Source organism: Dermochelys coriacea, chromosome 8 (genome assembly GCF_009764565.3).
Source record: "Dermochelys coriacea isolate rDerCor1 chromosome 8, rDerCor1.pri.v4, whole genome shotgun sequence".
Classification (NCBI taxonomy): Eukaryota; Metazoa; Chordata; order Testudines; family Dermochelyidae; genus Dermochelys; species Dermochelys coriacea.
The window spans coordinates 778,390-795,800 of record NC_050075.1 but is presented as its reverse complement, the minus strand read 5'-3'; the positions used below and the strand labels follow the sequence as shown (position 1 = coordinate 795,800).

Below are 17,411 nucleotides of genomic sequence, written 5' to 3'. Positions count from 1 at the left end.
ATCCCAGGAAGAGGGGTGCAGGGCCTGAACTCCCCCACACTCTGTGACAACTGGTGGCGCTGATCCACCAGGTGCTGGAAGGTGGCCGGCGCTCCCTTGAGGCCGAAAGGCAGGGTCAGAAACTCATAGAGCCCCAGAGGGGTGATAAAGGCCGATTTCAGCCGGGCGTCTGCATCCAGCGGCACTTGCCAGTAGCCCTTTGTAAGGTCCATGGTGGTGAGGTATCCAGCTCCTCTCAATTTGTCTAGGAGCTCATCAGGCCTGGGCATGGGGTAGGCATCAGATACAGTGATGCCACTGAGCTTCTGATAGTCCACACAGAACTGGATCGACCCGTCCTTTAAGGGGACCAGCACCACCGGCAAGGCCCAAGAGCTGGAAGAAGGCTGGATCACCCCCAAAGCCAGCATGTCCCTGACCTCTCTTTCCAGGTCCCCAGCAGGTGAGCTACAGCTAAATTTGTTAGTCTCTAAGGTGCCACAAGTACTCCTTTTCTTTTTTCTAATGAGACAATTCACTTAACAGCAGGATACCAAGGGAAGAAAAATAACTTTTGTAGTGATAATGAGAGTGGCCCCTTTCAGACAGTTGACAAGAAGGTGTGAGTAACCGTAGGGGGAAACTAGGTTTAGGTTTTGTAATGACCCAACCACTCCCAGTCTTTATTCAGGCCTAATTTGATGGTGTCCAGTTTGCAAATTAATAGGTAGGATGAGATACCACTGGGGGCAGATTCTCTCATTGGTTACTGCTGGGTTCTTGCCCCTCTCTCTGCAGTAACCGGCAGGGTATACGACTAGACAAACCTCAGATCTGAGCCCATCTGTCAGTTCCTGAGGCAGCCAGAATGCTGCAGTGCTGCTGACGGACAAACTGAGTCAGATCATCCGGCCCAGGATCCTGCCTGCCAGGAGTGGCCAGTACCAGGTGCTTCAGGGGGACTGAACCGGACAATCATTGAGTGATCTCCACTCCCAGCTTCTGGCAAGCAGAGCATGGGGTTGCATCCCTGCCCATCTGGCCTAATAGCCCTTGATGGACCTGTCCTCCACGAACATGTCTTGTTATAGCTCTGCCTTCACATGCCCTGACAGTGAGTTCCACTGGTTGTGTGCGCGTTGTGTGTTGCTCCACAAGGAGCACAACTCCAAGCAGGATGCAAGGCAGTCACAAACACAGCAGCCTGGCAAGGTGGGCCTGGTCCCTGTTGATTTGCGTACTGCTGGCTGTGCAAATGTCAGCATTCCCATTTCACTGCTCCCTGGGTTAGCAGAGCCACAAGTGGTGCAGGGGCAGAGCTCTTAATGTCCCGTCCCTGGCAAGGCCAGGGGCTGCCAGCTCAAAGTGCTGCAGAAGCCAGCACGCTTTGGCATGAGTGGGGGGACCTTGGGGGTGGGCGGAGCCAGGGCTGGGACTCTGCCCAGACCAGCTGCCTTGGGAGAACAAAGCTCCCAAGCGCTGAACTCTCCAGCGGCATCCGCATTACGGGCCAAGAGCAGCCTGCAAGCGGCACCGGGCAAGGTGGCAGCTGCCCAGACCCTACCCAGCAGCTGTGGGCAGGAGCCTGCATCAGCTCATGAAAGGCTGGGGGTGCAAGGGCATTTGGAAAGGTGCTAGAGCTGGAGTCCAGGCAGGACCCAGGGCCTTTCCTGCTTCTGGCAGAGAACGCCAGGGGAGCTTTAACAGGCAGAAGCCACCACAATCATGCAGGGGGCTTGAGCCCCTCACCATTGTATCTGATCTGAGACGCACGGGGCTGGGCCAGTGGGGTCAGCAGCACCGAGCACAGGGAAAAGTGCCTACCTGCAGGGCCGCTCCCCCTGGTACCATGCTGGGGCATTGGAGTCAGTGGCTGGCTGCAGGAAGCGTTCCCCTCCTGAGCCCCCTGCACCACCATTGTAAGCGTTCCTTGGGTGGCGACTTCCTTAGGTCCCAGCTGATTCTCAGCTTGTGCCATCGGCTCTCAGGTGAGCTCAGGGCTGGGAGAGGGGGCTGCACTGCCAGGAGGTGAGCGCGAGTGACAGATGAGGGGCCTGGGCAGCAGATTCCCTGCCGAGGAAGATGCTAAGACCAGTTCCTGGCTCTCGTGCTGCCAGCGGCTGGGGCAGGTTCCTGGGGGAAGGGCCCAGGCAGTGTAACGCAGCAGGAGTTGGGGGAATTGAAGGAGCAGGGCCCAGTGAGTCGTGCGCCCCGTTAGAAGAGCCTGAGGAAGGCTAATGCTTGGGAGGAGGCCCCAAGCTGCAGCCAAGAGTTGGCCACTGGTGGGGCATGTTGCCTGCCCACATGCTGGTCACTGTGGGGGCTGCTGTTTTCCAGGGAACTGAGGTCTGGGGCACGGCCTTTGGTTGCCTTGTAGCAGCTTCCCCCACCTGTAGGCTCCGGCCTTTTCTTTGGGAACACTGGTCAGGAGCCAATGGAGCTGGGAGCAGCCCTTCATTTGTGTCAGGGCTGAGCCCCCACGCTTCTGGGCTTGCCACGTCAGTTATGAATGTAAAAAAAAACAGGTGGAGCTCTGACCACTGTCATTACAAATTAAGCCCTGGTTGGGGGGTACGAAACCAACCGTAGGGCAGAACAGGTCCAGACTAGCAGGGTCCCTGGTGCCTGTCTGAGGCCAGCCAGGGAGCCCTGCAGAGCAGCTGCAGTCCAGAGCTCACTTTCGCAGCCAGAGCATGGAGCTGGAGACTGTGTGGGCTCCCCCAGGGGCACAGCACCCGCCTGCAAAGCCAGGCAGTGCTAATGAAGGACATGACACAGGAGAAGTGTCGAGTTGGCACCTACCACGCAAGGTGCCATGGCAGCCCCACAGCCGCACTCGCTGTATGGGGGGCAGGGAGCTGGGCCTTGAGTGCACTGGGCTGTTCTGAAACAAAGCAGTGGGGGATGGGTTCTGGGGGATCCAGGTAGTGGGTGGGGGGAGTGGGGGAACTTGGGGGGGAGGGAGGATCCGGGGGGGGGGCCTGGAGTGTGTGAGGGCACTGGGAGGTTGGGTGAGGGGTGCTGGGGGGCAGGGTCTGTGTCCGGGTGCTGGGGGGGCCTGGTGGTGTGGGGGGGTTGGGCGAGGGGTGCAGGGTCCGTGTCCGGGGTGCTGGGGGGCCTGGCGGTGTGGGGCAGGGCTTGGGGGTTGCGCAAGGGGTGCAGGATATGTATCTGGAGCGCTCGGGGGGGACCTGGGGGGTGGGGTCCGTGTCCGGGGTGCTGGGGAGCCTGGTGGTGTGGGGTGGGGCTTGGGCGAGGGGCGCAGGATCCGTGTCCGGAGTGCTGGGGGGACCTGGGGGGTGGGGTCCGTGTCTGGGGTGCTGGGGGGCCTGGCGGCGTGGGGGGGCTTAGGGGTTGGGCAAGGGGCGCAGGATCCGTGTCCGGAGCGCTGGAGGCGGATGGGGGGTTGGGCGGGGACCGTGTCCGGGGCGCTGGGGGGGGCCGGGCAGTGGGCGGGGTCCGGGATCGGGGCGCTGGGGGGATCGGGGCGCGGGGCCCGGCCCGCGGCGCTAAGGCCGGGCGGGCGCGGCGGCGGGCGGAGCCGACCCGCCCCTGGCCCGCCCCGCCCGGCTGCTGCAGTGTCTCCGAGGCAGGCAGGCGGCCGGGTCCTTGGCTTCGCGCGGCTCCCTGCGCCCGGCATGGCTGGCGTGAGCTTCGGGGCGCACCGGCTGGCGCTGCTGGCCGCCTACCAGGAGGTGATCGGCGAGGGGAGCCCCACGGACTGGTGAGCGCCCGGCGCCTTGTGCGGCTCCGCGCGGGGCCGGGGGGGACCGAGCCCCGGGGCGGCGCCCCCCGGGACCCCCGAGCCCCCCCAGCCGGGGCCGAGCAGCAGCCACCAGCTGCCAGAATGGGGCGCGGGCGGCGCGGCGGGCCGGGGCCGGGGCCGGGACCTCGGGGCGGGCTGCGCTGGGCGAGGAAGCCCGGAGCCCCCGGGGCCGGGGGCGCCCCGAGACCAGCCCCCGGGTCCGCCCGCTGCGGGGTGGGGGACGCCCCCCCCGGGGCGTAGGGAGGCAGCGTCCGACTCCAGGGGGGCCCGGACCCGAGCGAGCCCTGCCCAGGTTGCTCCAGCTCCCGGCGCCCCGCTCCGGCTCCCAGGCCGCGGCTGTGGCCCATCTCCGCGGAGTCCCTAGCCCCGGCTCCCCAGCGCCGCCCCCGGACTCTGCCTGGCCCCGGCCCCAGCTGCCCGGGCGGTTCGGGGCTGCTGGGCCTTCGGGGGTGTAAGAGTCTGTAGCGACAAGCTGCACAAAGGAGGGTGGGGCTGGGGGATGCGGGGGGAGGAGAGGGGAGGGGCGGGGGGAGGAGGCGGTTGGGGGGCTGGGGGAGGCGGGGGGGGTGGTCAGGTTGCTAGCTGTGCCCATCCTCCCGCTGGCCTTGCCACTGGTTCCCGTGGGATCCATTCCCAGCCCTGCAGTCTGGCTCCAGCAGGCCCATCGCCTTCTGCCAGGGTGGGCCCTGGCCCGCCAGGCACCCACTGGGGATGGGCAGCTCTGGAGGCCCCGTTTCCTTTCGTCTCCCCATCTTTCTCCAGGGCAGTGCCCACCCTGCCTGTGCTGGAGGGGCCCCCAAATTGCTTCTTGCTGGAGTGGCTGGTTCTGGTGGTGGAGACGCGGCCCACAGGCCCCGAACCAGAGCCACCGACATCCCACCGTGCACTGGGGAGACGCATATTGCTGGGGGTGCTGGTACCTGCTGGCTGGCGTGGAGGGGCTGCGACCTTGGCCAGTAGGAGGGGGCAGCGAGGTCACCAGACCTGGCCAGCACCTTGGGGTGCAGGGCAGTTGGATCTGTCTAACGGCCCCCAGTAGGGGAGCTCAGTGCTGCGTGCCTGGGCCCAGGTCCCAGCAGGATCCTGCAGCTGTGCCCTATAGAGCGAAGGCTCGTGGGAGCCTGGGCGGCCGTTTGGCACCTTTGCGGTTCCTTGTGCCGTTGGCCTTCGCTCAGCATTGGTGCTTGCTCCGGCATTGGCCAGGCTGGGGAATGGCCTTGCGGTGTGCTCTGGGGAGCCGAGTCTTCGTCTTTGAGCGAAGAGGCCCCGTGGCTCTGCTTTTGCGCCCTAGGCTCTCCCTGGTTTCCTAGTGTGTCCAATGGCTGTGGGTTCTCTTTCCAGTCATCCTTTCCCCACCGCCGGCGAGGTGCCAGGGTGGTGCCTCCCCACCCTGTTGCACAAGCTGGCCAGGGCTCCAGCTCCTCGGGAGGTTCACGTGGGAGCAGGGTCTCAGGGTGTAAAGTCTCTTGGTTTTGACACCGCCTTCCGGGGTGAAATAGCGATGTTGCCCCTTGGCCGGACATGCCTCCGACGGCGCTTTGTCCAGGGCATGGAGGGAAGCAAATGGCTAGCGGCCATGCAGGGCCGGGGCTGCATCCAGCGGTCCCCTGGGCGGTTGGGCCTGGAGCTTTTCTCGGCCCCCACTCGCTGGTCCAAACTGACCAGGTCTGGGCAAAGGATCTGTGCTGCCTGCCCCTGAAGCCAGGACCACCCAGCCACAGCATCTCATTGGCATCTCTCCTCAGCTGGGTCTGCCCCTCCCTCTCAATCACTTGCACATGAGTGAGGCTCTGCTCTCTGGCCCCGCTGGCCCTGGCTGAGCGCTCTGTGCAGGGATTCTTTCCCTCTACCCCTTTTGCATCTTCCTTCAGCTGCCGGATGGCACGGCTGGCGCCCGGTTCCGCTGTTACTGAGCGCTGGGCCCTGCTCCCTGCCTTGCCGCTGTGGACCCACAAGGCCCTCCCAGCGAGTATGCACGTCCCCACCCCACTCCAGCTGCTGTGCTCCACTCCCTGCCCTAGGCCCCGCCAGCTCCCTGCCTCTCTCACCCCTCGGCCAAGGAGCAGGGGTGCTGCCCTTCTTCCCGGTAAAGGGCCAGCAGCACGTGAGCTGCTCTTCTCCCACACAGGACTTGGGGGCTTGGAGGGACAGCAGCCCCCTCCCCAACCATGTTATGGCGGAACAATAACTGGGGAGGCTGGGGCAGGGGCCAGGGAGCAGGCGCAAAGGCTTGCGGGGAGATGGCCAGTGAGCTGGCGATGCAGCGAGTGTGGGGTGAGGGGAGCTGGAGGCCGGGGGCCAGCGTGGCCCCAAGCAAGTTCTAACCTGCTTTGTGAAGTGAGACTGGAGCCCTAGGTCTGGGGGGAGGGGGAGGGCGCCGAGGAGGGGGCAAAGGGGAAAGCTCCATAGGGTGTGCAGGGAGGAGTTGAGGCGCTGAGGATGGAGTTGACCTCCCGGGGGTTGAGGAGGACTCCCCACTTTGGGCAGGCTGGAGCCCCTGTGGCTCTGGAGGCAGCTCTGAGCGTGTGGTGGATGGAGGCTGCATTGGAGGCCCAGGACAAGGGGAGACTTTGTCCCTGGGCACGCTGAGGGAACCTGGCCCAGGGGCTGCTGCATGGAAAGGTGGCTAGAGCCAAGGCACCAGGTCTGGCGGCGAGGGGAGCAGCGACCTGGGGGGCCGGGCGTCCGCCAGCACTTGGAGATGGCCAGCTCAGCCAGAGACGCAGGCTGGGGTCGGTGCTCGGGCCGGGAGCTCTTTGAACCTGGAGGCAGCATCCCCCTGCAGAGTCGGGGCTGGGGTCGGGGGCTGCTCTGGCATGGGGCAGGTGGCTTGTTGCTGGTGAGATACTGTCCGGGCCCCTGGAGCGCGAGGCTCCCAGGCCGAAGGGCCTGGCTCTTCCCGGCTGGCTCTGGGGCTGCTGCCCAATGCGCCCCAAACATGGGGCCTGGTGCCACTGTGGGGTGAGGCCCAGCTTGCAGCCAATCAGATTGCAGGATGCAAATTGACCCAGTGGCATTTGATTGGCCCAGCGGCCATTGATGTCACATGGGGCTGCTGAGCAATTGCCCAAGTGGGAAGCGCAAATCTCCAGGGGCGGGTGGAGCTGCGCAGGCACCGTGGGCAGGGGTGTCCTACCCGAGGCAGGCTGGGTGAGGGCGGAGGGGGCACGTGCCAGGCAGCAGGAGAAGACCCCGGTGCTGCCCCCTGCCCAGTGTGGAGTGCCCACCCTGGCAGGCCAGGCTGAAAAGGAAGCCAGGTCCCGCCTGCTCCAGCCCCAGCAGCCGCCTGAGGCTGCCGACGGGTCACCCCTGCTGGCCTAGGTCAGGGGAGGCGCAGTCATGTTGCTGCTGGCCCTTGGGGGCGTGGTGGGCACACGGCACCTGTCTAATCCTGCAGACAGTGGCATTGGCTTCTCCCCCAGCAGCCAGCGGGACCCTGTCTCCGAGAGGTCACGGCCAGGACCCCATCCCGCATGGCCCTTCTGGCCAAGGGGCCCTGCCTGTTTGGCTAAGCCTCCCCAGTCACCGCTCCTCAATGGGGGGCGACCCAGAGGGGGCAGCACATCTCTGGTCACACTGACCAGGGGCCAGGAGACACTGGCAGTGTTGGGCTGGCTTCTGACAGACTCTGCCCGTGTTCTCTGGCTGCGAGTCCCCTTCCAGGCTGCCTCCCCTGTGGATCAGGCTGACCTGAGCAGCCCCCACCCCCATGTGTGCCTGTCTGGCCCCAGGGGGCAGTAGGGGCAGCACCATGGGGAAAGAGCAGGGGCAGGGCAGGGCGGGGAGCGCTCCTGAGAGCTGGGGTGCCAGGCCCAGTCTACCCACCCGAGACAGTCCCCTGGGAAACACTGCGCATGCAGCACGGGCCGGCCTGGGGGCTGAACAATGGGCTCCTTATGCAGCCAGTCCCCCAGCCAGCCATGCAGCAGCTGGGGCACTGGCTGTGTGCTGCATAACAACAGCCCTGGCAACAGTGTGCTCTGGTCACCTCCTCCCCACCGACCCGGATGAGTCGGGTCGGGGACAAGGCCAGACGGGGCCATTGTCCGGCCTCCTGGGGAGCACAGGCCAGAGACCTGCCTCACATGGTTCCTGCAGCAGAGCTGGCAAAAAGCTCTCCCATGGCTGGGGTGAGTGCAGCCGGCCTGGGGACCAGAGGACAGCTTCAGGCGTGGCTGCCCAGGCTGGGCAGGGGGCAGGACTTGCTTCCGGGGTTCAGGCCTTGCCCCCTCCTTTGGGCTCTCTGCCCCCTCCCTCTAGGTTGCTGCTGGGCGTGTGGTGGTTCTGGGGCTGGCAGCCCTGGGAACCTGGCAGCTTCTTGGAGGGGCAGCAGCCCCAGCCACTGGGCCTGAATTCTTCCTTTATAAAGATCTAACTCAGGGGCTGGGCTCTCTGCTGGAGAAACTGGGTGCAAGGGGAGGAGGGTGGGGTGGTGCAGAGGGGGCCGCTCCACAATCCTCTGGGAGAGAGACTGTGCAGGAACTTGTTCTGAGGGCATGGGCATCAGGCTCCGTGCTCAGGGTTCGGCTCGGATAGCAGGGGCTGTGGGTCGGGAGTGAGGGCCATCATGAGAGCAGGGAGCTGGGGCTGGAGTGGGGCCATGGAGGGAGCTAGCGCTGCTAAGCACGGCCTTGTTGCCCAGAGAGGGCTCCCATCCCAGGGCTGCTCAGCACAGGGAAGGGGATGTTTAGTCTGGGGCTTCCCCTCCCCTGAGCGTCCCGGAGGGTCCGGGGTCAGAGCGGCCCCTCCCCCTCCCTGCCTGGTGGAGGCGGCTGGGCCCATTACTCCATAGGAAAGGAATTTGGTGCTGTTTTCCGTGCAGTGACTTGCTGGGGCTGCATTGGAAACACATGTGCACAGGCTGGGGCTGCCTGGGCCGGGCTGGGGCTGGGGGGACGGGGCTTCTCCCCCTCTAGGCCATGGGGTCTGGGGGTCGGAACAGGGCTGCCCCATGCCCCATTCACGCTCTGCGCAGGCGTGTCTGAAGCATGTCCCAGGCCCATGCTTTGTGCTTCCCCCCCTCGCTGGCTGCTGGGCCCCAAGCCTGGGATGTGCAATATGCTGTCCCCGGCCCTCATGGGCCGGTGGGGCAGGGCGCGGTGCTGCTCCCAGGGCACTGGGGGGCGCTGGCTCCGCTGCTGGGGTGCAAGAGGCTCTTAAGGGGCTGACAAAGGGACACTTGAGGGAGGATCTCATGAGGATGTGCAGTGACTGGCTAGCTTGTCTGCGGCTGAGCTCAGAGCTCCGAGCAAGGCAGTGGCACTGTGGATCTCTGCCAGTGTCCCCTCTCATTATTTATGTCCATGTGCGGAATGAATTTTGTGATGTGTGGCACATCACCTTTGTATTGGTGCACATAACAACATTCATGTGGTGGGAGTGGGGCTGAGGGGTTCACGGTGCGGGAGGGGCTCTGGGTTGGGAAAGAGGGTTGTGGTGTGGGGAGATGCGAGCTCTGGCTGGGGGTGCGGGCTCTAGGGTGGGGCTGGGGATGAGGGGCTTTGGGTACAGGAGGGGGCTCAGGGCTGGGGTAGAGGGTTGAGGTGCGGGGGGTGAGAGCTCTGGGTTGGGGCCGGGGATGAGGGGCTTGGGGTGTGGGCTCAGGGCTGAGGCAGAGGGTTGGGGTAGGGGGTTTTGGGCTCTGGGGTGTAGGCTGCCCCAGGGCTGCAGCAGGGAGAGGTGCCTCTCCCTAGCCATGGCAACTCCAGTGGGGCGAAAGGAGGGACTCCTCTCCCCGGCTGGCTGCGGCAAGTCAGGGACAAGTCCGCGCTGGGGCATCTCTCCCCGCCACAGTCTTGAGCCCCTGTGCGGGGCTTAATGGGCAGCTGCGTGGCCATGCAGCTTACAGGGAACTTAGGTCTCCGTGTTGTGGAAGATGGTGCCAATGGGGCGAAGGCCTGGCTTGGCAAGGAAGCTGGAGGGGTTCCTATGGCCCATTTGCGCGCATGGGGTAGCGGTGGTCTGTGGAACTTTCTGTTGCCGGAGCTGGGATGCAGAGCACGCAGCGTGTGGGAGGGCAGTGAGGCAGGCGCATTCTGGGCCTTTGTGCTCTGCCCATATCCAACATTGCCCTTCATGTCTCTTCCTCCTTGGCCTGCTTCCTGTCACCTCGTCCCATCAGCCCTGGGTTCTGGGACAGCCTCCCCCGCCACTGCCAGGCTGCAGAGGTGCCCGTGCGGCTCGCTCACACCAGCACTGCACTGCTGGCCCAGGGCCAGGCACACAGGGAACTGAAGCTGCTAAAATTAGCTGCCCATTGTGTGAGTTAATGGAAGGTCAGGCTGGTTCTGATTGCACCAGGCTGGTCTGGGCCAGGCCCCTGGCCATGCTGTCCCCCCAGGCACGCTCCCCCCTGGGCTGTGCCCGGTGCAGGAAACAGGGCTCCCAGTGGCTTTGGTGCTGTGCCACTGGGAAGATCCATGCCACCCAGTGTGGAAAGGGGGCTCAGGCAACCTGGGCATTGACCTGGCTATGCAAGGGTTAGGGGGAAAGGAAGTTATCCAGGTTCCCTGCCCCGCAGTGACCCCCATGCTTGTCATGTGCCCTGGTCTCCCAACAGCACTGCTCCCGTTCCGCTGGTGTTGCCCCTCCGTCTGCCCCTCCTCCGTTGGCAGTGCCACTCACTCTGCCTGAATCCACGCGGTGCCCAGCCCAACCCTCGAGTCTCCTCTGGCTCAAGCCTGTGGGTATCTCCATCTGCCCTGTGCAGCTGGGGGAGGGTCTCCAATGCCCCAGGGCTGAGCATGCTGTGGGGACGGGCAGGCTGGGGGGGGGGCTATGCAGCAATGAGGCTCCAGCCGATTCCGTGGCCCCGTGTGGGGTGTTGCCTGGCACCGGGCTCTGGGCAGGGGGCAGTGCTCTTCTGTGGGACAGGCAGGGCACCGGAGCTGTGCATGGGGGGGGCAGTGCCCAGTGTGGGGGGAAGGGGCTGTGCATGGGGGGGCAGTGCCCAGTGTGGGGGGAGTGGGTGTGCATGGGGGGGCAGTGCCCTTCTGTGGGGTAGGCAGGGCACCGGGGCTGTGTATGGGGGGGCAGTGCCCAATGTCGGGGGCAGTGCCCTGTGTGTGTGTGTGTGTGTGTGTGTGTGTGGGGTCTGTGCAGTCTGTGCCCGCTCTTTGTCTGGTTACATTGGAGCCAGGGGCTGGAGCAGGGATTTGGTCATGGCTCATGGTGCTCATCAGGGGCGCAGGAACCTCGTGGGCTCCCCACTGCCGAGCAGACGAGTGTCCTGGTGCCCCAGTGTGGTGGGCTGGGATTATGAGGGTCCCCGCACATCCCCACATCCCTGCAACTGGACTGGAGCAGAGTCCAGGACCATCCGGCTCAGGGTGGGCGGCAGCCTGGGCTGGGGAGGAGCCCATGTCCTGAGCTGCCAATCTGGGAGATTTGGATTTTGGGATTAACGTTGATCTCCCTTATGCCATTATCTGTGTCTCAGGGCAGGGGGGTGGCTCCCAGTACTGCCAGCTCTGTACCGGTTCAGGGACTGGGGGGCGGGCTGCTTAGGGGGTGTCAGTCCCCAGTGGTGCAGCTGCTCCTGTCTCTCCACCCAGTGCTTGGTATGGACGGGTCCTGTGGGAACGGGGCAGTGGTCTGCGCCCACGGCTGGTTTTGGATTCTGCCTGGTGAAAGGGGTGAATGCCTGCAAGAGCCACAGGCAACATGAGGGCCAGAATGGAAGGTTGGGGGGTCATCGTGTCCCTGAGCTTGGAGCTTGGTGGTTACTAGGCCTGGTAACAGCATCCTGCTTGAGGGGCTAGACCAGGGATGGACAAACTTTTTGGCCTGAGGGCCACCTCTGGGTTGAGAAATTGTATGCAGGGCCATGAATGTAGGGCTGGGGCAGGGGGTTGGGGTGCGGCAGGAGGCTCAGGGCAGGGGTTCGGGGTGTGGGCTCCGGGGTGGCAGTGGTGCGCAGTTGGGCTAAGGCAGGCTCCCTGCCTTCCCTGGCCCCACACCACTCCCGGAAGTGGCCAGCATGTCCGGCAGTGGCTCCTGGGGGTGAGATGGGACAGGCGGCTCTGCTGCGCGCTGCCCTCACCTGTGCGTACCATCCCCAAAGCTCTTATTGGCCACAGTTCCCTGTTCCCAGCCAATGGGAGCTACAGGGGGCGGGGCCTGCAGGCAAGGGCAGTGCACGGAACCCTTTGTCCCCCACCCCAGGAGCTGCATGGATGTGGTGCTGACCGCTTCCGGGAGGGGTGCAGGGCCAGGGCAAGCAGGGAGCCTGCCTTACCCCGCTGCGACATGGGACTAGCAATCCTGCGGGCTGGACTGAAAGTCCTGATGGGTCAGGTCTGGCCTGCAGGCCATAGTTTGCCCTCCCCTGGGCTAGGGGCTCCTGGGCCTCCTGCTGGCATGGCCCTTGCTGGGCCATGGGCTGGGGGGCCCCCAGTGCTGATGGTCGGGGACCTGCAGAGCTGACAGACTGAGTCGTGAGGGATGAACGGAGTTTGTTAGCCCTGCCTTCAGGGGCCCCGGGGCTGCGGCCAGGGCTTGTGATTCCCCATCCCCTGCTCTGGGCTTCCGGGGGCTAACGTGACTGCCCCTCCAGGGATGAGTCCAGGCAGCCACGGAGCTGCCCTGGGCCCACGTGGCCCTTCCCCTCCCCATCCCCCCCAGACCCCAGAAGCTCAGCTAGGTGGATGAGGAGCTGGGTGAGGGGATCCCAGCTCAGCAGATGGGGAATGTGGTGATTCAGCAAATGGCCCTGGCTTCACAGAGTGTCCCTCAGCGAGTGAGCGAGCGGCCTGGTGGGGATGGGGAAAGGTGTACAGCCCGGGGGCTGGGGCGGCGTGCTGTGCTTGGGGGCCAGGGGGCCAGTCTGCAGTGGGGAGCAAGATGTGTTTGAGGAGAGGGGTCCGTGGGGCAAAGTACAGCAGCTAGTGCCCCCGCTTGGGCGCCTGCCAGACACCAGTGTGCCCCCTGCCTCCCCCACTTCCCCTTCTAATCATCTCCTCATCTTGTGAGCGCCATCCCAGCTGGAGAGCTGGGTGGTTGCCATGGAGACAGAGGATGCTGGTTGCCTAGATAAGCTGAAATTTCCCTGTCTTCGCCCACCAGTCCTGGACCGTCTCTGCCAGCTGCCCACCCCCGCCTTTGAGGAGGGGCCGCCATGGGGTGCAGGGGATACAGACAACAGGGCTTCATGTGGGGCAGTGGGTGGGGGGAGGGGGCCTTCCCAAGCACAGTCTGGAGAGGGGCCGGTATCCAAGAAACCGTCTCCATGGAGCCCCCATCACACCCTGAAGGCTCATTGATTTGCTGCTACTGCTTTAATTGCCTTCCGCTCCCTGCCAGGGGCTCACGCAGCCTGGGAACGTGAGCAACTCTCGCTTTGTCCTGCGGGAGGCGCTGCTGCCCTAGTCCCAGCGTCCCTGTGGGTAAATAGTCCCTGACTGGCCCCAGCCAGGTGAATCCTGGTCCCTTCCTCCTCCAATCGCTTGCTGCCCCCATGCCCCCAGCTCATGGGTGACCAGCCACCACGCTGCCTGGGGATAAGGGGGTGAAAAGGACCTGCTAGGTGCGTTGGCCTGGGGGCTGGGACCCAGCCTCCCACCCATCCCCAGCCCTGTTGGCCATCCCCTTCCCTGCTTCAGCCCCACAGTGCCACTGCTCAGCCAGGGCCTGGAGCCCAGGGCAGGGGGTGGCTCACCCGCCACTCCCTGCTCACAGAGCAATGGGGTCCCAGACCCCCACATGTCTGGCACTTGGATTCCGCCCCCCGTCTTGCTGGGAGCGGCCATGGGGAGGCTTCTCCCCAGGCTTCTGGTGCCTCCTGTCCCCTGGTGGCACTGGGACAGGTGCCCAGGTAGCTGGGGCAGGCTGCTGAGACTTGCTCTGCTCAGGGGCAGGCGAAAGGCTTGTGCTAGGGGCAGAGACTTGCTGGGAGCCAGGATCTGCTGGCAGCCCTCCTCCACTGGTGCCCACAGGGTCAGCGTGAGGCCACGTGGCTGGGTGGAGGGAAGAGTCGTGCAGCGTGGCCTAGAGTGCCGTGTGTGTGGTGGGGCACAGCTCCCTGCCCCCATCCTGGCTCTCCCGTGGGAATCTCCTCCCCAGGGCTGAGGTCTCCACAGCTGCTGGAGGACAGGGTGTGCCAGCTTCTGGCCTCGTCTTTCCCCTTTGCTATGAGGTGGGGGGGTTCCCTCAGATGGGGGGGCTGGCAGGTGTGCTGTGTGTGGTAGGGGGTGCAGGCCCCCTGTGAGCGGGCTCTAGTGTAGTGCTGCGGCTGTGCCCGACCCGTGTCCGGTGCAGGCACAGGGGACGTGGCTGGAGCCTCGCTGTCCCTCACGTGCTCTCCTCCCCCAGGGCTTTGTACACCTACGAGGATGAGTCTGATGACCTGAAGCTGGCTGCGTCAGGAGGTAAGGGGACCCCAGCCCCCCACCTCGCTCTGCTGCCTGTGCCCCTGCCAACGGCCCTGGGGGTTCCCTCCCTCCTGCCAATGTGGGGCTGCAGTTCTGGGGGGTTGTGGGCGCCTAAACACCCCTCCCCCACAAATAACTTGACACCTGGGGGGGCGGGGTGGACAGACTGTCTGGTCCCTTCCTGCCCCATCCCCTGTGTGTGTGTGTGGGGGGGGGGACAGACAGACAGACTGACTGACTGTGCTTGCTCCCTGCCCGGCCAGGAGGCGGTTTGCAGGAGCTCTCTGGCCACTTTGAGAACCAGAAGGTGATGTACGGCTTCTGCAGCGTCAAAGAGCCCCAGGCAGCGCTGCCCAAATACGTTCTGGTCAACTGGGTGAGTAGGGCCCGCGGAGGACTGGTGCAGGCCTGCGGGGAGGGACACCTCCTTTGAGCCCATTTGCAGAGAACCACGTTCAGGATGATGGGGCTCACGGTCCGGTGTGGGTTGCAACTCGCCTGAGTCATTGAGGTGGGGGGGCTGGTCTGTGGGGGTTGGATGCCTGTTCCTATACACTGTCTGATAGCTCTCTGTAGGTGGGGGGATCCTTGCCCGGTTTGGGCCTGTTCCTGGCCTAATGCTAGTCAACGTGATCAGTGAGCTGGAAGAAAATATCAAGTCATTTCTCGTAAAGTTTGCAAATGACACACCAGTCCTGGGAGGGACTAAGGCTGGGGACTGGTCAATTCTAGAGCCATCTGGGTTGCTTCGCAGTTGGGCTCATTAGACAAGCGTATGTCTGAACACAGTGCAAAACAGGGTGGCACATCTATCACCCGAGGGTGTGGGGGGGGTGCATGGCTGGCTGGGGGCAGCAGCTAAGAAAGCAGCGACTCGGAACAGGACTTGGGGTCGTGACGGGAACCAGCTGAGCCAGGGCTTCAAACAGGATATTGAACATGGGCAGAAGGTTCAGGGATCCAGGACCTGGGAAACCAGCCTGGCGGCGCTGGGTCCATTCACTGAACACAGAGGAGGCTACAGGTGCCCTGACCCGAGTCTCTGGATACCAATGTGGGGAGGAGATTCCCAAGAGGAGGGGGCCCTTCAGTCCTGCTGGCCAAGCCAGAACGAGAGCCAGTGCCTGGAAATGGGACAGGACACAAGCCAGACGAGCCCAGAGGCACCGATGGGGAACAGGGAGGGGAACTGACCACCAGAGTTAATTGGGAATTTCCTTGCTGCAGGCCGGGGCGGATTCTGCCTCACTTGGAGTCCATGAGTCCAGGCTGGGCCCCTCTGTCTGTCTGAGCCAAGGGCTCTGTGCTCTCCGGCCTCCCAGAGCTCAGAGGGGACAGTCCTGTGTGGCCTGAACATCCGGGAATACTCTCCCCGCCCCCCATCTCCAGGGTCCTTGGGCTTGGAGGCTGGGTGGGACCCGGGGGTGCTGGGTGGGGCCCCGTGGCATGGCCTTAATGCACGTGGCCCCAGAGCTTTTCCAGGGATCCCTCCTGGGCTCAGCGCCCAGCTTGGCAGGTGAAGCCCAGTGTCTGCGGGCACCAGGCTAGGAAGAGGGCGTCGGGGGAGACACTGAGCAAGCACCATCTGTCATTGCCCAGCTACCTGAATTTCCACTCCTAGCTACTGCCCTGGCACCCCCTGCAGCCCCATCTCACTCTGCTCTCTGTGCCCTGGCAGGTTGGGGAGGACGTGGCCGATGCCCGCAAGTGTGCCTGTGCCAGCCATGTGGCCAAAATCGCAGAGTTCTTCCAGGTCAGTGTGTGTGTTGGGTGTGGGGGTGAACTGCTGGATTAATTGGGGTGCAGCAACAGCCCAGAGAGTCCGAGGTGCTAATGTGACCCTGCCACTGTTCAACATTGAACAGGGTTAAACAAGGGCTGGGTTTGGTATCCGAGCCCTGGGGCTGCCTCGTCGAGCCTCTTCCCCCCCCCCCCCAACTGCGCACCCTGCACCAATTGCCCCCTAGGGACCCTTTGCTGAAGAGACGGAAAAAGAAAAGTTTGAGCCTTTGAAATGTATCAAGCCAGGCTTTAGTTCTGCAGAGTCCCACTTTCCCTTTCTCTGGCTGCAGAGCCGGGAAAGGGGCAGACCCTTGTCTGACAGCTTCAAGGCTGGGAACTGTCCTCTGTGCAGAACTGAGGTGGGAGCTGGGCTGGGCCAGAGCTGCTGGTTACAGGCAGGTCCCTTTCTTGTGGGGCTGAACCACGGCAAACACGCAGAGGAGAGAAAGGAGTGACACTGAAACACTCAGCCTCCCTGGCCTAGCACGGCAAGGCCTGGCAAACTTGTACCGGCCCCATGCTGGCTTCTGCTCGCCGCAGTGCTGCAGGAGACACAGTGTGGGCCAGCAGAATTTCCAGTCCCCAGACAGGGGCAGACGCGGACCAGCCGAGGGGAGCCGAACCAGGGATCATGGCAGTGGAGGGTCAGGAGAGGGGCTGGCTGGGGGTGGGTCAGAGGCTGGGCTGGGGCAGTGCAGCTGTTGGCTCAGATCCCCCCCATGCCAGCTGGCCTGGCTCTCCCATGCTGCTTCCCGGTGCAGGGTGTGGATGTTATCGTCAACGCCAGCAGTGTGGAGGACGTGGACCCGGGGGCCATTGGGCAGCGCCTCTCCAACGGTCTGGCTCGCACCTCCAGCCCCGTGCTGCACCGCCTGCGGCTGCGAGAGGACGAAAACACCGAGCCCGTGGTAAGGCCCCGCGTCCAGGCTGCCTGCCCCAGCCAGGTGTTACAAAGCGTGGGGGAGTCAGGACCCCGTACCTCTGCTTCCTCTGCGATTCACATTCACCGTGACTCTCAGCAACGGTAGAACAGAAGGTTTATTAGAGACTATAGGAACACAATCCAACCCACAGCTTGTAGGCATGAGCAGGACCCCTTAGTCAGGCCCTTCTCGGGGGCAGGGAGATTAGACCCAAGACTTGGGGCTCCCTCCTCTTCCCCAGCCAACTGCCCACTCAAAAATCCCTTCACCGTTTCACCAACTTCCCCCAGCTCCTCCTCCAGCCTTTGTCCAGTTTTCCAGGCAGAGGTGTTACCTCCCCCATCCCTCTCCTGGCTCAGGTTACAGGCTCTCAGGTCTCCCATCCCCAGTGAAACTCCCCTGCTACATTCCCAGGTCAACACTCCCCCCTCCCTGCTGCGTCACATCTCTCCCCCCTTCGAGACTGAACTGAGCAGGGTCACTCTGACCAGTGACCTGGGGAAGTTCAGGGCCCCCTCTCTGCATCCGCTGTCATGTTGGCACTTCCCTTCTTGTGGGCCAAGTCCATGTCCTAATCCTGCAGGAGCAGGCTCC

General features: G+C 64.1%; 1 protein-coding gene across 3 annotated transcripts in view; it reads left to right on the top strand.

The window, feature by feature from the left end:
• Nucleotides 1–3,500: 3,500 nt before the first annotated feature.
• The window catches only part of DBN1 (drebrin 1), a 33,897-nt gene continuing 19,986 nt past the window's right edge, over nt 3,501–17,411 (top strand). For 2 of the 3 annotated variants that reach the window (XM_038414424.2, XM_038414423.2), the window contains exons 1-5: nt 3,541–3,703; nt 14,054–14,109; nt 14,376–14,488; nt 15,791–15,865; nt 16,656–16,802. In XM_038414424.2, the coding sequence (XP_038270352.1) occupies nt 3,618–3,703; nt 14,054–14,109; nt 14,376–14,488; nt 15,791–15,865; nt 16,656–16,802 (477 nt within the window). In that variant the 5' untranslated portion in view covers nt 3,541–3,617. Of the gene's footprint in view, nt 3,704–14,053; nt 14,110–14,375; nt 14,489–15,790; nt 15,866–16,655; nt 16,803–17,411 lie in introns of all 3 variants that reach the window. The other variant, XM_038414425.2, reaches the window with a different exon arrangement.